Here is a 19037-nt window from a genome sequence, read left to right on the forward strand (position 1 = left end):
CATGTGCTGGGGCAGAGGTGATGTCCAGCCTCTGTTCATGCCATCCTTTCCCTTGCCATCATGGACCTTCTGCTCACATCTGTAAGCCAAAATAAACGCTTTCCTCCCACAGCTGCTTTTGTGTAGGTGCTTTGTGCCAGCAACAAGAAGGTAAACGCAATAGCTCTATTTCTATATCTTCTTCTGCTTTTGTATCTGGACTGCAGCCATAATGTTCTTTGGTTGAAGTCAATGACTGAAATCTAGCCTCACTAAGAAATGTAACTGGCAAAAAGAGAGGAGCATTTTAATAGCCTTTTTCATATAACATGACTATATTCTTTCCATACTGCACTAAAAAGTCAATCATTCATAAATGAGGTAATTTTGGAAGTTACATGACCAAGCTCAAGATTGACATTGATAAGACAGACATTTAGAAAGAATCAACCACGATTTACAAATGCCCTAAGTTGAATACTTAGAAAATATTCACTGAGGCCTGGAGAGATGGCTTAGCAGTTAAGCACTGACTGTGAAGCCTAAGGACCCTGGTTCGAAGCTCAATTCCCCAGTACCCATGTAAGCCAGATGCACAAGGTGGCACATGCATCTGGAGTTCATTTGCAGTGGATGGAGGCCCTGGTGCACCCATTCCCTCTTTCCTTTCCTCCCTGTTTGTATCTCTAAAATAAATAAAAATAAACAAATAAAGAGAAACTATTCATGAGTTGTACATATCTTTTGATATTTCCTCATACAATATTGTAAAAACATAAGGGTTACTATGACCACAAGACATCAAAAAAGCGCAAGTATTGATGGCAGGGGATGCTAGGCAGAGAGGAAGGGAATAAAAGTCACTTGCAGCCAGCTGCTTCACAGGCACCACTTCAGACATTATACATGTCTGTGTCAGCTTCCTCTGGTAAAAATGGCAGATCCATGGCCCATAAGATCCTTCTCAAGCGGACAGAAATGTCTCCCATGATCATTTGATATATGAACATCAACATGGCAACATGCTCTGACATCAGTAGCATGGTTAATAATCAGTGATTCACCTTTCTAAATGCCTTGTGTAGGGGTTGGTAATACCCTTTGATGTGGATTAGGACAGAAGACCTCCTGAGATAAGGAGACAATCCTGTTCTACAATCTCAATAGGACCGTTTGAAACAAGAAAGTGGATAAACAGGATGCAACCAAGATGTGAACAAAAGATGGGAGAAGTGACAACCCCCTCAATGAGATGTATATTTATATGTCCCAGAGGCCCTTCCCTCAATCAGTTGCTTACAAACTACCTCTTATTTCTCTTTGAAGTGAGAACTGTGTCCTTTGCATTGACAAGCCTATACAGCTCACAGATCAGAAGCTTTTTCTCCCAGATCTGTTTTTCTTTTTTTCCCCCGAGGTATGGTCTCACTCTAGTTCAGGCTGACCTGGAGTTCACTATGTAGTCTCAGGGTGGCCCTGAACTCATGGCCATCCTCCTATCTCTGCCTCCCAAGTGCTGGGATCAAAGGCATGCGTCCCAGATCTCTTGCTCCTCAGAATTCATCAGACATATCACACATGTTCCTTTGAGTCACACAGCTGGTTTACAAGATGGGTAAGCCTAGGACTGAGGTATAATAAAATTAGTACACACTCACACTGTAACAAGTGAGTTTCACTTTCTGCCATGAGTTTGTGGTGATGGACATGGTGGCAGCCAGTCCACTGGTATCACTCACTGTCTGATGCAGGCCAAGCTGCTAGCACTTACCCACTGTTGCAAAGTCTGCGCAGTAAAAAAAAAAAAAAAAGCAAGTATTTTTCAGTGTCCTTGTAAAAATATTCTATACCCCAAACCACATAAAAGTGTACTCCCAGGCTGGCCTCTAAGTCACAGTGATGCTCCTATCTCTGCCTCCAGAGTACTGGGATTGAAGGCATGCACCACCTTTTTTTTTTTTTTTTTTTTTTTTTGGTTTTCAAGGTAGGGTCTTGCTCTAGCCCAGGCTGACCTGGAATTCACCATGGAGTCTCAGGGTGGCCTCGAACTCATGGCGATCCTCCTACCTCTGCCTCCCGAGTGCTGGGATTAAAGGCGTGCGCCACCACGCCCGGCAACATGCACCACCTTTGTGACAGCGATTAAACTGTGTATTGCTAACACTGGGATAGCTAAACCAAGAAAACTTTTCACACATGAGCCCTAGGGGACTAATGTGTGCTGTTGTCTGGCTAAATGTATATATTATGCTCACAAACTGCCTTGTAACCACTTCTCTTAATGTTCATACCCATATATTAATGTTACTTTCACTTTTGGTTAGAGAATCTTCTCTTTTCAGATGGCGGTGACCACTGGAATGATTCAAAAGGCAACATAGTGCTGAGAAGAAGTTATAGAGGAGTATTTAGCACTGAGACATCTCCATCACTTCTAAGGCTCAGGGTCCATTGTGGAAGAGGTGGTGGAAAGAATATAAGAGCCAATGGAAGGGTAGGACTGCTTACAATGCCATCTTCCAGATAAAACATCCATGACCTTGTTGTGCCTGGTACTACCTACACAAGACCTTCATAACAGGAGGATAAGATGATGACATCAAAATAAAAGAGAGACAAACTGAGGGAGAGCACAGGATGGAGGATGGATATGTGAAGGGAAAAGTCGGGGAGGGAAGGGGAGGAAATTATCATGGTTCCTTGTCTATAATTATAGAAGTTGTCAATAAAAAAAATTAAAAAATAATTTTATTAGATTATAGATAGTACTTAAAAGGAAGGAAGGCAGAGCTTTTGCCCAAGGCAAGCGTGGGTTTAAGAAGCACACCTCAAAATGAAGGTTGGGATTTTTTAAGTGAGCCCCAGGATAGGAAGCTAATCTAGTCAGTCAGTTCTGACAACAGGTATCTGGAGTCAGAATTTCTGGAAAAGACCAATCTTCCCAGAAATCTTAATTCTCTAGTGAGAGGGAGATAAGTAGCATTGGGGAGAGGCAGTTAGGCAGGAAGGCCTGTAAGAGAAATATTAATCTTAATTCCTGTCTGCCTAGTGGAGCTTACAAACTGGCTGCTCATATCACACATTCACCCTGCTATCTGCAGCAGTGGCCTCAGAGCTGGAAGTACTCAGGTGCAAGTAGTGTTCAAGGCCAGCCCCTTCAGGATACGGCTCCCAGGTGTGTTGGCTTCTTATTCAGCCCTGGACCCCAAATAAAAAGGCCTGGCAGCGCCTAGGGGCTTCTGTCTTCTTTCCGGCTCCTGGGCTGTTCATCTCCCAGCACCTGAGGTTTTTACCACTGCTAAGGTTTGGTCCTTTCCCACCCTTAGCTGCTGCCTGGGTGGGAAAGGATATTTTTGTTTCCCTCTAGGCCCATAAACATGGGCCCTAAGATGATATGGGTGTATCCATTCCCTTTTCTTTTGTCTGAGGATTCTCCCTTTCTCCTACTGACTTCTCAGTAAAAATAATTATTCTTCTCAGTCTTGTTTTTTGGTTAAAAGCAGACATGGACTCAGGTTTGGGGGTCTGTGTTTGAACCCACATGATAAAATAAAACCCCATCACATTAGGAAGGGTCTTCTGGGAAGGCAATGGAAGGACTCCCTGAGGGGGCAAAGGTAAGAAAAGGCCACTCTTTTGATCATTTCTGACCTATAGTAAAGTGTAATGATCTAGAATTTTCCCCTGTAGGCCCAAGGACAATTCCTGTGCTTAGTCAAGAAAAACGCTGCATGTGTGTACACACACACACACACACACACAGAGACAGAGAGAGAGAGACAGAGACAGACAGAGAGAGAGAGACAGAGAGAGAGAGACAGAGACAGACAGAGAGACAGAGACACACAGAGAGACAGACAGAGACAGAGAGACACAGAGACAGAGAGACACAGAGACAGAGAGACACAGAGACAGAGAGAGACAGAGCGAGAGACACAGAGAGAGAGACACAGAGAGAGAGACACAGAGCGAGAGAGAGCAAGAGAGAGACAGAGCGAGAGAGACAGAGCGAGTGAGACAGAGCGAGAGAGACAGAGCGAGTGAGACAGAGAGAGAGACAGAGACAGAGACAGAGAGAGACAGAGAGAGAGACAGAGACAGAGACAGAGAGAGACAGAGAGAGAGACAGAGAGAGAGACAGAGACAGAAAGAGACAGAGAGACAGAGACAGAGAGAGAGACAGAGACAGAGAGAGAGACAGACAGAGACAGAGAGACAGACAGAGACAGAGAATGTGAGACAGACAGAGACAGAGAGAGAGACAGAGAGACAGAGAATGTGAGACAGAGACAGAGATTGATTCTCTAGCAAAAGCTCCACAAAGCACAACTAAACAAAGCAAAGCAAAACAGAATCCCACAGTCCAGAAAGAACAAAAGCCCTAAGTCAATGCATTACCAATACATTAATTGGGACACCAGGCAGACAGCAAGGGACATTGGGTTCCAACAAAGTGGGAACATTTCTGCTATAGGTATAATTGTCCCTTTCCTTTGGCTATCAGACTTGAAATAATGATCCTCAATGAGTTGGAATTTTTCCAGATATCTCAGGCTGAGGGAAGGGAAACTGAAGCCTGCCTGGTGTCACCCAGACTTGTCTCCCAGGAAAGAAATTTCAGTTTTTACTTGTCAAACCACCTTGGAGGACAGACTGGAGCTGACTCCATGATGAGTCAGTGATAGGCAGGAGAATACCTTAATGGGTCAGTGATGAAAGTAACCACACCTTGGCCTGGTTATGCATACCTCTTGCTTTCTATTTAAGCCTAAAACTCATGTCAGAACCCTGAAGACAAGACTTGGAGGCCACTGGATCTCTTTGTTCCTTTTACCCTATTGTGAACTCACTGAATTAATCTCCTTCGCTGCTAGTCACCATTACTTGTCTCCTTAATTAGCTTATTGAGAATATGTTGTGCCAGGCGTGGTGGTGCACGCCTTTAATCCCAGCACTCGGGAGGCAGAGGTAGGAGGATTGCCGTGAGTTCGAGGCCACCCTGAGACTCCATAGTGAATTCCAGGTCAGCCTGGGCTACAGTGAGACCCTACCTCGAAAAACCAAAAAAAAAAAAAAAAAAAAAAAAGAAAAGTAAAGAATATGTTGTGGATCTGAGGTTTGGGCCCTAGCCTTTGACTCCAACACTTAATTTTAACAGTAATGGGTGCTAGCTGAAGTCCTGTTTTAGCTTTTGGGCTGGTGGAAGCTGGTGGTCTATGAAAGTTAGTACATTTCAAAAGGTTTGCCTAATAATCACAAAGCAGGTCAGATACAGAGATGACTATTAAGGATTGATTAAAGATAGTCCAATTACTTGTGGCTCTGCAACATTCCAACTCTACAGTTACCAAAGTCCTAGTCAATCATTCTGCCAAATCTTTGACACAGATGTGGCTTTTTCTAAAAGAGACATAACACACCCTCCACAGCTCAGGGAACACTTCAGAAAAGGGGACAGAAAGAATTTAAGAGCCCCAGGGTGGGAAGGTGTACTCTGAAGCATTGTCACTCCCACAGAGACTGACTGGTACATTCATGATCCATAGTAAATACAGATAACCTTCCCGAGGTGGGCCCTCAGTGTAGTGGGGGCTGTTGAAGAGAGGAAATATATGAATATAACCTGACGTGAATATGACCAATATGCAATATGTTCATACAATAAAGCTCTCAATAAAAATTCATTTGTTTATGAGAGGAAAAGTATGGGTGTGCCAGGGCCTCTTGCTGCTCAAACAAATTCCAGACACATGAGTCACTTTGTGTATCTGACTTATATATGTGGGTACTGGGAGAATCAAACCCTGACTGGCAAGTACCTTTAATCACTGAGGCATCTCCCCAGTCCAGACTTTTTTTTTTTTTTTTCCTTCTTTTTGGTTTTTCGAGGTAGGGTCTCACTCTATCCCTGGCTGACATGTTACTATGTAGTCTGGGGTTTGGTCTCAAACTCACAGCAATCCTCCTCCATTTGCTCCCCCCCCCCGGCCCCCATGCTGGGATTACAGGCATGCACCACCATGTCCAGCAGATGTAGCTTTTTTAGGAACTTCATTTCACACACCCTAGTGCTTAACAGGAGTGCTAGGTGCTTTTCCAGCTTCAGGCCTCCATCCTTCAGCAGTGCTCCTTGGAGTTTTGCTCCTGTCTCTAGCTGTTGCTAAACTAACTTAACCCATACTTAAGCTCCCGCTTACATAGATGTCACTTTGTTCTCAGACTAGATCAGATCTTGAAACATATCCAAAGTACCATGAATTTCCTCTTTTCACTCCACATGGAACTGTTAACCGTTGGACCAGGAAGGGAAGAAAGAAATAAAGTGTTTTAGTCACAATCTACACCAAGCAATGCCTGCAGTCCTCAACAATGAGCCTTAAAGAGCACCTTCTCTCACAGTGGTGGAAAAGGAAGTCAGGCTGCAAAGGATTAAGGCAATGCTAGGATGAGAAGCAGATACCTGTGGATTGATGATTAAGTGGTCTGGACTGGAAAGCGACAAAACAAAAGCAGCCGGTAATCACCTCAGTATATACACGCATTTATCCACTTTACTGTGAGAATAGCCAGATGTAGTGCCTCTAATGTAGAACTGTTTAGTTCCAACTAGATCCAGGCTGGTGGATGTTTTTACAGCTAAGTAATGTTCCTAGTTTTGGGGGACAAAATTTATGGATTTTACATGTATAGGCAAGTACTAAAAAAAAAAGTAGGTCATTAAAATACAAATCATCCATTCAAAAACAAGTTAAAGAGCAAGTGCCAGCAAAATGAAGCAAGAGTGAACTTTGAAAAGGTGTAATAAAGTAAGAAGCCAGCCATGTGAAGGGTTGGTGGGCGTGCATAAACCTGTAATCATCATAGCAATGGGAGGCGGCGAAATTCTGAAACACCCCAGTGAGAGAGGAGGGAAGAGCTCCTCTTCTACGGCTGAGGCAGGCAGGGTGACGTCCTAGTGAAAGCCTGGCCCTCGACACATCATGGGGATGCCGGGAGGACCTGTGACCCGCCCCCCACACCTGCAAGTCCCCCCTGGGCCGCGGGCGCGATATTGGCCGCGCACTTGCATCCCGGCTGGAGGATGAATCCCGGATGCAGGGCCAGTCCGAATCAGAAGTAGGTCTCACCCAGAACACAAGCAGCACCCCCGACCCCAGGCCGGCTCCTCCTGCGGGAACCCACCTAAGCCCACCTCCTCTGGCGGATCCACACCCAGCATCCGCATCAGCGCATGCGCGGTGCTGAGCGCCAGACTTCCTCGTGAGCCCTGAGGCCGTTGCACGCTGCCAGTCCGGACCAATCAGAGCGAGCGTTACCCGCCTCCACCCACCAATCAGGAGGCATGTTATTGCCATGGAGCTCCGCCTCCCCCGCAGGTGACCCGCTGACGGGCGCGGGTCATGAGGAGTGAGCGCTCCTGAGGAGACCCTGCCCCTCAGTGCCCGCGGCGGCGAGCTGCGCCGGGTCCGTGTCCCCGCCCGGCCCTGGCGGCCTCGCGGGCTGCCCATGCGGCTGGGGGCGGAGCCCGGGAGCGGGCGGCGGCGGCGGCGGGCCCGGCCCCGCGCGGTGATTGGCCGCCTGCTGGCCGGGGGCTGAGGCCCGGCACGGCCGGCGGGCCAGCGCAGGCGGAGTCGCGGCGAGCTAGGCAAGAGGATGCTGCTGTCCCTGGTGCTCCACACGTACTCCATGCGCTACCTTCTGCCGGGGGTCGTGCTCCTGGGCTCCGCGCCCACCTACCTGCTAGCCTGGACGGTGTTGCGGGTGCTGTCCGCTTTCCTGCCCGCCTGGATCTACCAGAGGCTTGACGACCGCTTCTACTGCGTCTACCAGAACATGGTGCTTTTCTTCTTCGAAAACTACACGGGGGTGCAGGTAAGCCCTTTCCCGCGCCCGTCGCTGCACCACGCCGGCTTCCGGGTCTGCAAGCGGCGGGATTCAGTCATCGCTGCCGACCGCCTAGCCTGGTTCTTGCAGCCCGGGAGCACGTGCCGGCGGCGGCCAGCCTCCTTCGGTTGGGGGAAGTTTCTTGCTCACACGTCCTTTGGAGGCTGCGAGAGTGAGCCCCGGCCCTACCCATCCCCCGTCCCCAGGCCGGTCAACCACTGCGACTGACCGTCCATCTCCGGGCCGGCAAAGTAGGGCACACATTCCACCGCTTGTGGCATTGGATCCAAGGTGGCGGTGATGTTGGGACAGGATGCATTTGCACTCCTCCTGAAACGGACTGATGTTACTATTTGGGGGGAGGGGAGCGGGGGAAGGACAACTCCTGTCTTGTGTTCTTCCCTGGTGAGCTAGGAAATGAATACTTTTGTTGCAGTAAGAGCCTCACTGTGTAGATACGGTTCTTAGCAGCTTTGACTAGGCTGATCTGCTGTCAGATTGCTTTCTTCCTGTTGCTGGTTCTTTTCTCTGGAGATGAGATGTGTAGATTAAAACTTTTGGAAACAATAAGTAAAAGGAGAAATCCCTCATAAACATTAGTCGAAGTCTCATAAAAAGTAAAAATTGTGTGTTTTCTTTTAGTTTTCAGTCCCAAGGAAAAGCTCTGTTATGACTGACATTCTTTTTCTCTTGGCACTGGTCTGTTGAAATGGGATGGAGAGACTAAGAAGGTATCATGTTGTCTTTTTTACCTTTCTTTCTTACTTAGCAATGACTTGGCTCCTTATTAAGTTTGCAGCTGAAAGACTCATTGATTGCTGATTGAGTTTGCTCCAGTTGGAGATTGCCTGTATGTGAATTACTGTTTTAAGCGTTTCCTTAGGAAAGAAAGGAGAGGAAGAAAGAAAACTGTTCCTCATCAAGGTTTCATGGTAATTGGCTTTTAGAATAGGTCCTATCTAAAATGCTTTAAGAATTCTGAGCTGATAGTTTCTTCCCATGCTCTTGCTTCTCCAAGTTTGTGTTAATGTGTGGTTCTGTCGTGGTTAGGCATTTAATTTCACATCATATTCTCCCCAGCAGCTGGGATACCTGGTAATACAACTTGAAGGTGCAGGCTCTGCAATCTAAGAAGTCCCCCCCAGAACCCAGGGACTCTGCTCAGGTGTAACTGGCATTCTGGATAGCTGCCTCAGAAAAGAATGTCAGGATGAATCAAAGTGAAGCAAAGTTATCTTGTTGATTAGAGGAAGGATAGAAATCCTTGAGAGTTAGGTGTGGCTGTGTTGGAGAGCCACATATCCAAGTGCTCAGAAGCAGCTACAAAGGTGATTTTAGGACTTTTGAAATTATATTGTTTGTAGGATATAATTAAATCTAAGTTTGAGAGAGGAGACAAAGATATATCTATTCATCTTATCAAAATATTTAAAAATATATGAATTTGTAAGGGGAACTATGATGGTACTGAGCAAGCTTACACATTATGTGGTGGAAACAAAAATATGTATCAAAATGAAATCAATTTGCCATCAGTTACACAGAGAGTTAAGACTTATGTGTTCATTCTACCATGGTTCGCTAGTCATTTTAGTAATCTTGGAGATATTTTTAGGAAGAGAATATGTGTAGAGTATATGGCATTCTTCAGGCAGCTGTGTCCGAAATCTCAGTCAGGAACAAGTAGTAAGGGTAAGGGTCTCTTCTCTGGCATTTGATCCAACGTGGTGATGTTGGGACAGATAAATTTGCATTTCAAGGTCTTTTAAGTTAAAAGACTTATTTCTTTCTTTTAGTATTTTTATTTATTTGAGAGAGTGAGAGAGAGGGAGAGAATGGGTACACCAGGACCTCCAGCCACTGCAAATGAACTCCAGGCACATGCACCACCTTGTGTATCTGGCTTATGTGGGAACTCGGGGAATCAAACCTGGGTCCTTTGGTTTTACAGGCTAACCACTAAGCCATCTCTCTCTCCAGTCTAGGCTATGAACTTTAAATAAACATGTAGAATCCAAGATTTCTTGCTCACATATTTTTTGTTGGGGGAGATTATTTGCTGTTTAGCAAAAGCAGGGAATTTTGAGTGTGTTAGAGTCTTTCTCTAGAACTTGAGTTTTCTGGCTAGACAAGGCTATCCTCTGATAGTTTTCATGGATCCCTTTAAGAGGAAATCAATAGAGTAACAAATAGTGGAGGTTTCTTTCTTGCTTTTTGATGTAAGGTCTCCCTCTAGCCTAGGCTGACCTGGAATTCATTATGTAGTCTCAGGGTGGCTTCAAACTCACAGCAATCCTACCTCAGCCTCCCCTAAAAGGCATGTATTTACAGGGCCATTCTGTTACCTTATTCATTCTTATTTTTTTCATATTGGTTTTCATCATTAGTTTGTCATTGAGATGTTATGTTTGGCTAGGAAGCTTTCTTTTTTTTTTAATTTCAGTTGCTTGACAGCTTTCATTTTAAAGCTAGTGATGACTCTTATTCCATATAAACTGTTATTGACTGTTATCTGAGGGGAGTTTTAGTAATTTAAGAGCACATTTTAAAAAACAAACCCCAGATGCATTCACCACCTTGTGTATCTATCTGGCTTATGTGAGTCCTGGGTAATTGAACCTGGGTCCTTTGTTTTGCAGGCAAGTGCCTTAACTGCTAAGCCATCTTCAGCCCTCTTAGATGGTTTTAAAGAAAATTCTCTTGTCTCAGTCCAGTGAAATAAACTGAAAGTTGATTATTGATATTGGCAGGCCAGCAGTCTAGTGATCTGATACATGCCTCTCCAGTACCCACTGAAGGTTTTTATCACCATTTTATTTCTGCTTAAATTTGTTGTTCACTTTGGAATCTAATTTCAAATACATTTTCCATTAATGGCTTTGACTTAAGTTTATCCTTTTTTTTTCCTCAAAGCTGTTGTATTGTAGCAATTAGATGTGATATGTGTAGGTTATTTACTTATTTACTTGTTTGTTTTTGGACAGGGCTATGCTTTTTTCGTGACTTAGCCTACAGACTAGTTAGGATTATAAGTGTGTGTCATCATCTTTGCTGAGACACGTAGTTTATACAAAATAAATTTAAACTTTTCCTTAACTGACTTGTTTTAAGTTTAAAGTAGTTATAAAGCACTGGAAGCAAGATAAAGAATTTAAGTCTGAAATTTTGATGTTCAAATAATGTTCTCAGATACTCCCTACCTTTTCTGGAGGTTCATACTTATCAGTGAAATGTCATTCTAGGTTATTGAGAAACAGCAAAGGCACATCGTGCCACCATTTGGAACTGATCTGTTCTTGGTATTATGCTATCTTAAGCAGACACTCCTAAACTCATGCTGAGTCAAGTTTGCATCCTGTTGGAAGCATCTAAATTGAAATTAAACATGTTTGTTTAGAGTTGAAGGAGCCTCATGGATCATCGAGTTTTACCTCATCACGTTCTGCCTAGATAATCAGTCCAATACAATCACCAGAAGCCTTAAACAGAATGTGCTATTATGAGGGAAAGCAAAGGAAACATATAGCAATGTGTGTAGTTTACCTTCCCTGTTTTGTAAACTGGTCTGATTTTTGAGGGGCTGAAGAAACTGACTTGACCCTTCTTAACTAGAATTAGAAGTGGGTTTTTTTTTTTTTTTTTTTTGAGGTAGGGTCTCACTCTGGTCCAGGCTGACCTGGAATTAACTCTGCAGTCTCAGGGTGGCCTCGAACTCATGGCAATCCTCCTACCTCTGCCTCCCGAGTGCTGGGATTAAAGGCGTGCGCCACCACGCCCGGCTTTAGAAGTGATTTTTTTTTTTTTGGTATAATGTTTTCTCATTTTATTAAAACTACTTTGAGGTTGATATTAACAGATGAACAATGTAATACTTAGCAGTAATTTTTCTTAAAGGGTCTATAGGACCCAATTATTATGCATCCATTTGTAACATCTACATGTGCACATTGCTTCAGGAGCTGGCTGTGCTTCTGTGTATGGGAATTTGCCCATGAGGAGCATAGGTTCTGGCAAGGCGACAAGTGGTAACACTATAATTCAAATTGACTGTGCTGTGTGACCTGTTTTACTCTAATAGGTGGAGGTAGGGGTTTGGAAAAGCTTCTCTGAACAAGTGACATTTTTTATGTGTGAAGCTCTGCAAAAAGTCCAGAGTGATGCAGGTGAGAGATGCTGGCCATGTAGGAGAAAGAGTCAAATGTTGAGATTCAGAAGAATCCCACATCGGGTTTTGAAGTAGCTGATAAAGCTTTGTGATTGGCTGTTGCTGAGCAAGGAGGGAGTGGGTTAGTAACAGTCAGCCTTTAGTGGATGTTGCTTTGAACCAGTATTTTCTCTTGTATAGACAATTCACCCTTCCATGGTAGATTTCTTGTCCATATGAGGAAACTGGCCAGGCAGTTTACAGGTGGAATCTTCAAGGAAAGAGTTATTTCAAGGTAGTGGAACTTCAGGGTCATATTAGGAAGATGCTTTGGTAAAGGGTGTAGTTACATTTGTTGAAAGGAGACCCCTACTCTGTGTGCAAGCAAATCATAGTATGAAAAATACACATCTGGTACCTAATAGTGTTGAGAATGTTGTTCAATTAGCTTTTCGGCATTCAGAGTAGCTCCTTGCTTGTTTTACCCAAGAGTGCCCCACCAGTTTTAACAAACTCTTTTGAGGCTATACTTGCAAAACTGGTAACAAAGCAACATAGTGTATTTAGTCATAGTAAAGTTCTCAGTTGATACCCAAGGAAGTGTGATACCAGGGTGTTACAAAGATTTCTAGGCATGACATTCAAGGCTGTATAAATTTCATCCTGGCCGAGTACATTTCTCTTTGGTTTCACACTTAGCCCAACTGCTCTTTATCATATTATCAAAATAATCTCCACAGTATATTTTTATTTTGTTTTTGAGGCAGGGTCTCACTCTAGTGTAGACTAACCTAGGACTTATTCTGTAGTGCAGGCTGGCCTTGAACTCCTCCCCCTTCAGCCTCTCAAGAGCTGGGACTGTAGGCATGAACCACCACTCCTAGATCACAGTGTATTTTTGACTGTTCCTCTGTTCACTTAAGTCCTACTGAAACCTTAGTTGGTCTTCATCTTTCATCATCATACCTCATGTCAATGTGAAAATTGTTTTATGTAACATTTACATATATTATTTTGACATGGAATGAGCATATTTGAATGTATATATTATCTCCTCTAGAATGACTTAACTTTTCTTTTGAACAAAAAAGGGCAGAATATTCTGCAAGGAATCCTTCTCTGGAGATAAATCTCACATTTAAGGAGTGGGGATTGTTGACTCTCTCTACTAGTTGGGTTTTATCTAACAAGATTTAGTAAGTCTGTTGGCCTCTGCTCTTAGGAATATGATGGGAGTGGGTAAGTCACATTTTTTAAAAGAAGGAATTCTGAAATTGCCAAGGGACAGAGAAACAAGTCACTAAAAGCCTGTGGTTTTATATACCAGCAATTAACTTTGTTTCCTCAGTTTCTCCCTAGTAACTAGTGAGGACAACCCCAGATAAGTATTGTAAATGTGTTGTTATTTGAGGACTTTCTGTGTATAAATGTAAGAGATATTTAATGGAAGGCAGCACTGTTGTTGCCTTAGGATGAGAATTCAAAGAGTAGAAAGAAATGAGTGTTTTTACCTGAAAGGAGACATGCAAAGTTCCAACCACAGTATGGCTAGTATTTTAGATTGATAGAATGGCTTCTGTCATCAAGGAAAATATCATTCATTACTGTGAAAAGATGTAAGCTAATACAGAAAAAAAGAGAATGCTTATTGAAATATATAAACAAATAATTTTGGAAATAAAGGATAATACCACGGAGTCCCAGAATTTCTTTAAAAGGTGGGAACCGTGTCTTACATGAATTGCAGCAGGATATTAACTCGTGACTGCCAGTCCTGTGGTCACTTACACCATGTCACTTTGCTCCTCTACTTAATGTGTGTCTATAGGGAGAATTTTGTGTTGGTTTATTATTCTTAGGGGTTTCTTATATCCTTGTGGTTAATGCTCAAAGTGAAGAAACTATATAGGCTTCTGTCATATGGGAACTTGTGTAAAACATAGTTTTATCACTGTTAAAAGACAGGATCTTTGAATGAGAAACCTGAGTGCAGTTCTTATGTTTACCACATGGTGTGTCAGCTTAGTCAAGACAACTCTCAACCGTGGTAATCTCATCCTTAAATGGAATATTTTTCTCATGTTATTTTGAAGACTGATGATTAATCTTCTTTGCCAACTTGATTGGATTTAGAGTCACCTAGGAGAGCCACTTCTAGACATGTTGGTGAAGGAATTTCCAGAGAAACTTAGCAGAAGTGGGAAAATCCACCCTGAATGTGGACAACACCATCTCCTTGGCGCTGGTCCCAGCCTGAATATAAAGGAAGAATCAGCATTCATCTCTCTCTTTCCTGACTGCAGATACCTTGTGACCTCTACCTCACACTCTTACCACCATGTCTTGCTACCCTGATGGACTGTCCACCCTCTTAAACTGTGAGCTAAAAGTAAACCATTCAGTTATTTCTATCAGATATTTAGACAGAGTAACAAAAAGAAATTAATGCAAAGACTAAAGGAACTAATGTGTGCAACTGCCAAGTTCAATGAGTGTTGATTATAGATGCTAAGAAACACACACCCTCTAAAGTAAGGACAGTATCAAGACACATGCATGCTTGAATGGGTAAGAGTTTTGTGATAGGTAAGGTTCTACTTAAATATATTATACTGGGCATGGTGGCATATGCCTTTAATCCCAGCACTTGGGAGACAGAGATGGGAGGATCACTGCCATGAATTGGAGGTCACCTTGAGACAACATAGTGAATTCTAGGTCAGTCTGAGCTAGAGTCAGTTTGGCCTAGAGTGAGACCCTATCTTGAAAAACCAAATTATGTATGTATGTATGTTACTGTGAAGCCCATGGTCTTAGTGACTATTATGTTGCAAAGTATAGGGGAAGACAACCTTTTTCTCAGATAGGGGCTCTAAGGCATGCGACTGATTAACAGGAGAAAAGATACACAGTTAATTATATTTATATGGCGAGCGAGAGGCCTCAGAAAAGAAATGAACCTGCAGTCAAAGGGTTTGTATATGATTTTCACAAAGGATGATAAATTGTGGAGTCAGAATGAAAAGTTGGTGTGGGCCGTAGGGGATGGTATATTGCGGGAAGGTGCCTGGGAAATGTGTACAACCTAAGAGTTGTTATGCAGACTCTTACTGGCAGTTTCATATCCTCCTGCTGTAGAAAGGAAATATTTTCACAAATGGAAATTCATGTTACCTTTGCACAGGGAGGCTTGTGCTCTGCCTATGCAGAAGGCTGTGGGCAACAGCTCTTCATGTACCTGCTGTTTCTCAGCTGTTTTCAGTGGAAATAGTTCTGTGCCAATGGGGCACATTTTAGGGTGAGGTATGATGGATGACCACTTTTTTCGGTATCATCTTTTTATAAGAATAATGAGCATTTTCCCCTAAATATGTATTATATTTCAAGTTTTGCATGCTGAAGGCAATTGACTTTTATTGAGATAAATGAAGATGTATTTTTTAAATATTTTATTTATTTCTTTGAGAGAAAGATGGAGAGAGAGAGAGAGAGAGAGAGAGAGAGAGAGGAGGGGGAAGAGAGAGAAAAAGAGGGAGGGAGAGGGAGGGAGGGAATGAATATGAATGGGTGCACCAGGGCCTCTAGCCACTGCAAGTGAACTCCATATGCATCTGCCTCCTTATGCATCTGGCTTATGCGGGTCCCGGGGAATTGAACCTGGTTCCTTTGGTTTTATAGGCATGCTCCAACTAGTAAGCCGTCTTCCTAGCTGAAGAATGCACATGGGTCTTGGGGAATCAAACCTGGGTCCTTTGGCTTTGCAGGCAAATGCCTTAACTGCTAAGCCATCTCTCTAGCCCTCAAGAATACATTTTTAAACAATTTTTTTTTGTTACTGTGACCAAAATTCCTGACATAAACAACTTAAGGAGCAGTGATGTATTTAGCTCATGATTTCAGGTGGTTTTAGTCCACCTTGGCAGAGAAGGCAGAGCAGAGTAGATCAGTCCATGGCAATAGGAGTATGTATGCACATAACAGAACAGGGCAGAGAACAGAGACAGAACTTGAGGTCTTTAAAGGGCTACCTCTGCTGACCTACTTCCACCACCTAGGTCCTATTGCCTAAGGGTTCCACAGCCTCCCCTAAACTGTGCCACCATTTGGGGAATAAACACTTAAAACCTGAGCCTATGAGATCCACTCTAGACTCAAACCATAACATTAATTATGTCCCTGTGGTGGTGGTAGATGGAGGCCGCCTTAGGTGTTAGATTCCATCTTACTGCCTGTTCTAGAATATAAAAGAGAAAATTTCAAGTAGTTTACATGTTTGGAGCAAATTAAAAACTACAGAGAAAGCATCAGAGTGAGGCAAGGGAGTGCCTACAGCCCAAGCTCATGAAGGCTGGCACGTGAGGCTAGGCAGCTTTATTTGACCGAACATAGTAGTAACTTCCATGTCAGTTCCAATGAGAATAATTGTTCAAAATTTCTTTGATTGTTTGCCTATGAATTAAATTTTTAAAAATTAGAAAACTATTCCTTTCTTTAAAATGACCTTAGATGGAATTTTAAAAAATTGTATGAATCTAAAAAACTGAGCAATTCTATAGAAACAAATTATGATGGCTCTAAAATTACTTGAATGATTATAAAACAAAACCTTTTATTTTCATGTGCCTTGTTTTGAAGAAATACATCATCTATAATTGCAGGTACTAGAGTGTAAATTTCATCATTAAGAGGAGGTCTGGGTATTGGAAAGCACCTGTGGTACAGGGTATAGGGAAGGAAGTGATCTACTTTTTGCCTCCAAGGTGTTTATAGGATGTGTTATTCAGTCTGCACAGCTTTCCTTGGTCCTCTAAGATGCCTGCTAATAGGACAGGTCTAGGTGTGGAAGGGTGATAAAGCTTGAGATAGGGGCATAAAAGCCGAAAGGCACTAGGGTGAGGGAGGCTTGAAAAAACTAGGCGAAAGCTGCTCTAGAAGATGATGGGGTGGTAATGGAAGAACTTTTACATGTGGATACTTTGTAAGTTCTAACTTCCAGGGTTTCTTTTTTTGTTTGTTTGTTTTTTTATTTTTCGAGGTAGGGTCTCACTCTAGTACAGGCTGGCCTGGAAATCATTATGTAGTCTCAAGGTGGCCTTGAACTCATAGTGCTCCTTCTACCCTCCTGAGTGCTGGGATTAAAGGTGTGCACCACCACGCCTGGCTAACTTTCAGGTTTTTTTAAAAATCTATTTATTTATTTATTTATTTGAGAGTGACAGACACAGAGAGAAAGACAGATAGAGGGAGAGAGAGCGAATGGGCGAGCCAGGGCTTCCAGCCACTGCAAACGAACTCCAGACGCGTGCGCCCCCTTGTGCATCTGGCTAATGAGGGACCTGGGGAACCGAGCCTCGAACCTGGGTCCTTAGGCTTCACAGGCAAGCGCTTAACCACTAAGCCATCTCTCCAGCCCATAACTTTCAGTTTTTTTTTGAGACAGAGTGTCATTCTGTAGCTCTGGCTAGCCTCAAACTAATGGCAATCCTCCTGCCTCAGCCTCCCAAGTATAAACCCACCACATCTGGCTACTTAGCTTTCTTAATTTAAAAAACACTACTCTACCCCTATTTCCTTAGTCATAAGTTTGTTAATAAGATACTAATCATTTTATTGTTTTAAAATGAAAGCTTTTTTCTCCTTCATATTAGTCAACTTAAAATTGAAGCAATAACCATATCACATTTCTTTTTCACTGAATGAAAGAAATTCCAGGGTGCTTTTAATTTTTTTTCTTTCCTTTTTCTTCTTTTTTGAGAGAAGTGCTTATTCATCCTTGGAGCCTCATAAATATAGGATCAAAACAAGGTTGGGGTGATAGTTTCATGGGTCAAGTGCTTGCTATGCAAGCATGAGGACCTGAGATCCATCTTCAGTACCCACAGAAACGCCGGATATGGTAGTGCATGGTGGATGCCTGGTCTAGCTTAATTGTTGAGCTCTAAGCCATTGAGAGACACTATCTTAAAAAGAGGTAGATGGTGTGCCTTAGGGACACATATGCAGGAAAAAAGTATATATTGAATGTATACATATTGAATCTCTGCATTCTTTTTCTTTTGTTTATTAATGTCTGTTAAAGTACTCTGATGAAGAGTTATAGGTTATACTTTTACTTTGCTCTCAGATCTCTTGAGGTTTTAAATATGAAGGCTGCTCTATATCATTGACTCATTTTTGTTGATTCCAAGTAGAGTTTGATATTTAAATGGTGAGAGAAACAGCTTGAAAAAAATACCATCTCAATATCTACTTTGAGATACTAAATTATGCTCCCCCACTTTCTGTGTATTTTAGTAGGAAACAGCATTTCCTTCAGCAAGATAATGTGCATGTGGAATAAGAAATTTTAAGGGGTGTGGATTGAATTCTTGATGCCACTTTTGTCCGTTGGTGAGTGATTCCTATAGCATTTGAACTGAATTCTTTATCCATTTTACCAAGTTGAATTCATTTCATCTTGATGCCATTAAAGATTTGGCTTTAATACTGAGCAAAGTTTACTGTTGTTGACAGAATAAAAAAATACTGAATATATAAATTTTTTGGATGCTATTTCAAGGTGGGAGGTGAGTGACTCATACAAAGATTCCAGATAGGTCTTTCTTTAAAGAACATAATCTGTGTACTTTATTTACTGCATTGATGTATCCATTTCACATATGATTTGTGTGTGTACATGGCGCAGGTGTACATGTGTGCAGGTCCATGTGAAAGCCAGAGAATAACTCAGGTGTCTTTCTTTAGGAGCACTGTCTACCTTTTTCTTTGAGGTAGTGAAGGTTTCTCACTGGCCTGGAACTGGCACAGGCTGACTGGAAATTCACTATATTCTCAGGCTGGTCTTGAACTCAATAGCAATCCTTCTACCTCTGCCTCCCATGTGCTGGGATTAAAGGCATGCACCACCATACCTGTATCTTTTTTTTTGGGGGGGGCAGGGGAAGGTCAGAAAAATTCATGGGTAGGAACATAAATGTTTTAAAGAGTAAGGTGGCTTTTTCTACAAAGTTTTAGGATCATGCATATGTCT

General features: G+C 42.7%; 1 protein-coding gene across 1 annotated transcript in view; it reads left to right on the forward strand.

Moving 5' to 3' along the window:
- The first annotated feature begins 7585 nt into the window (after positions 1 to 7585).
- Agpat5 (1-acylglycerol-3-phosphate O-acyltransferase 5) overlaps positions 7586 to 19037 on the forward strand; it is a 40458-nt gene continuing 29006 nt past the window's right edge. The window contains exon 1 of the mRNA XM_004663165.2: positions 7586 to 7851. Within this exon, the coding sequence (XP_004663222.1) occupies positions 7633 to 7851 (219 nt within the window). The 5' untranslated portion in view covers positions 7586 to 7632. The remainder of the gene's footprint in view (positions 7852 to 19037) is intronic.

Source organism: Jaculus jaculus, chromosome 12 (assembly GCF_020740685.1).
Source record: "Jaculus jaculus isolate mJacJac1 chromosome 12, mJacJac1.mat.Y.cur, whole genome shotgun sequence".
Taxonomy (NCBI): Eukaryota; Metazoa; Chordata; class Mammalia; order Rodentia; family Dipodidae; genus Jaculus; species Jaculus jaculus.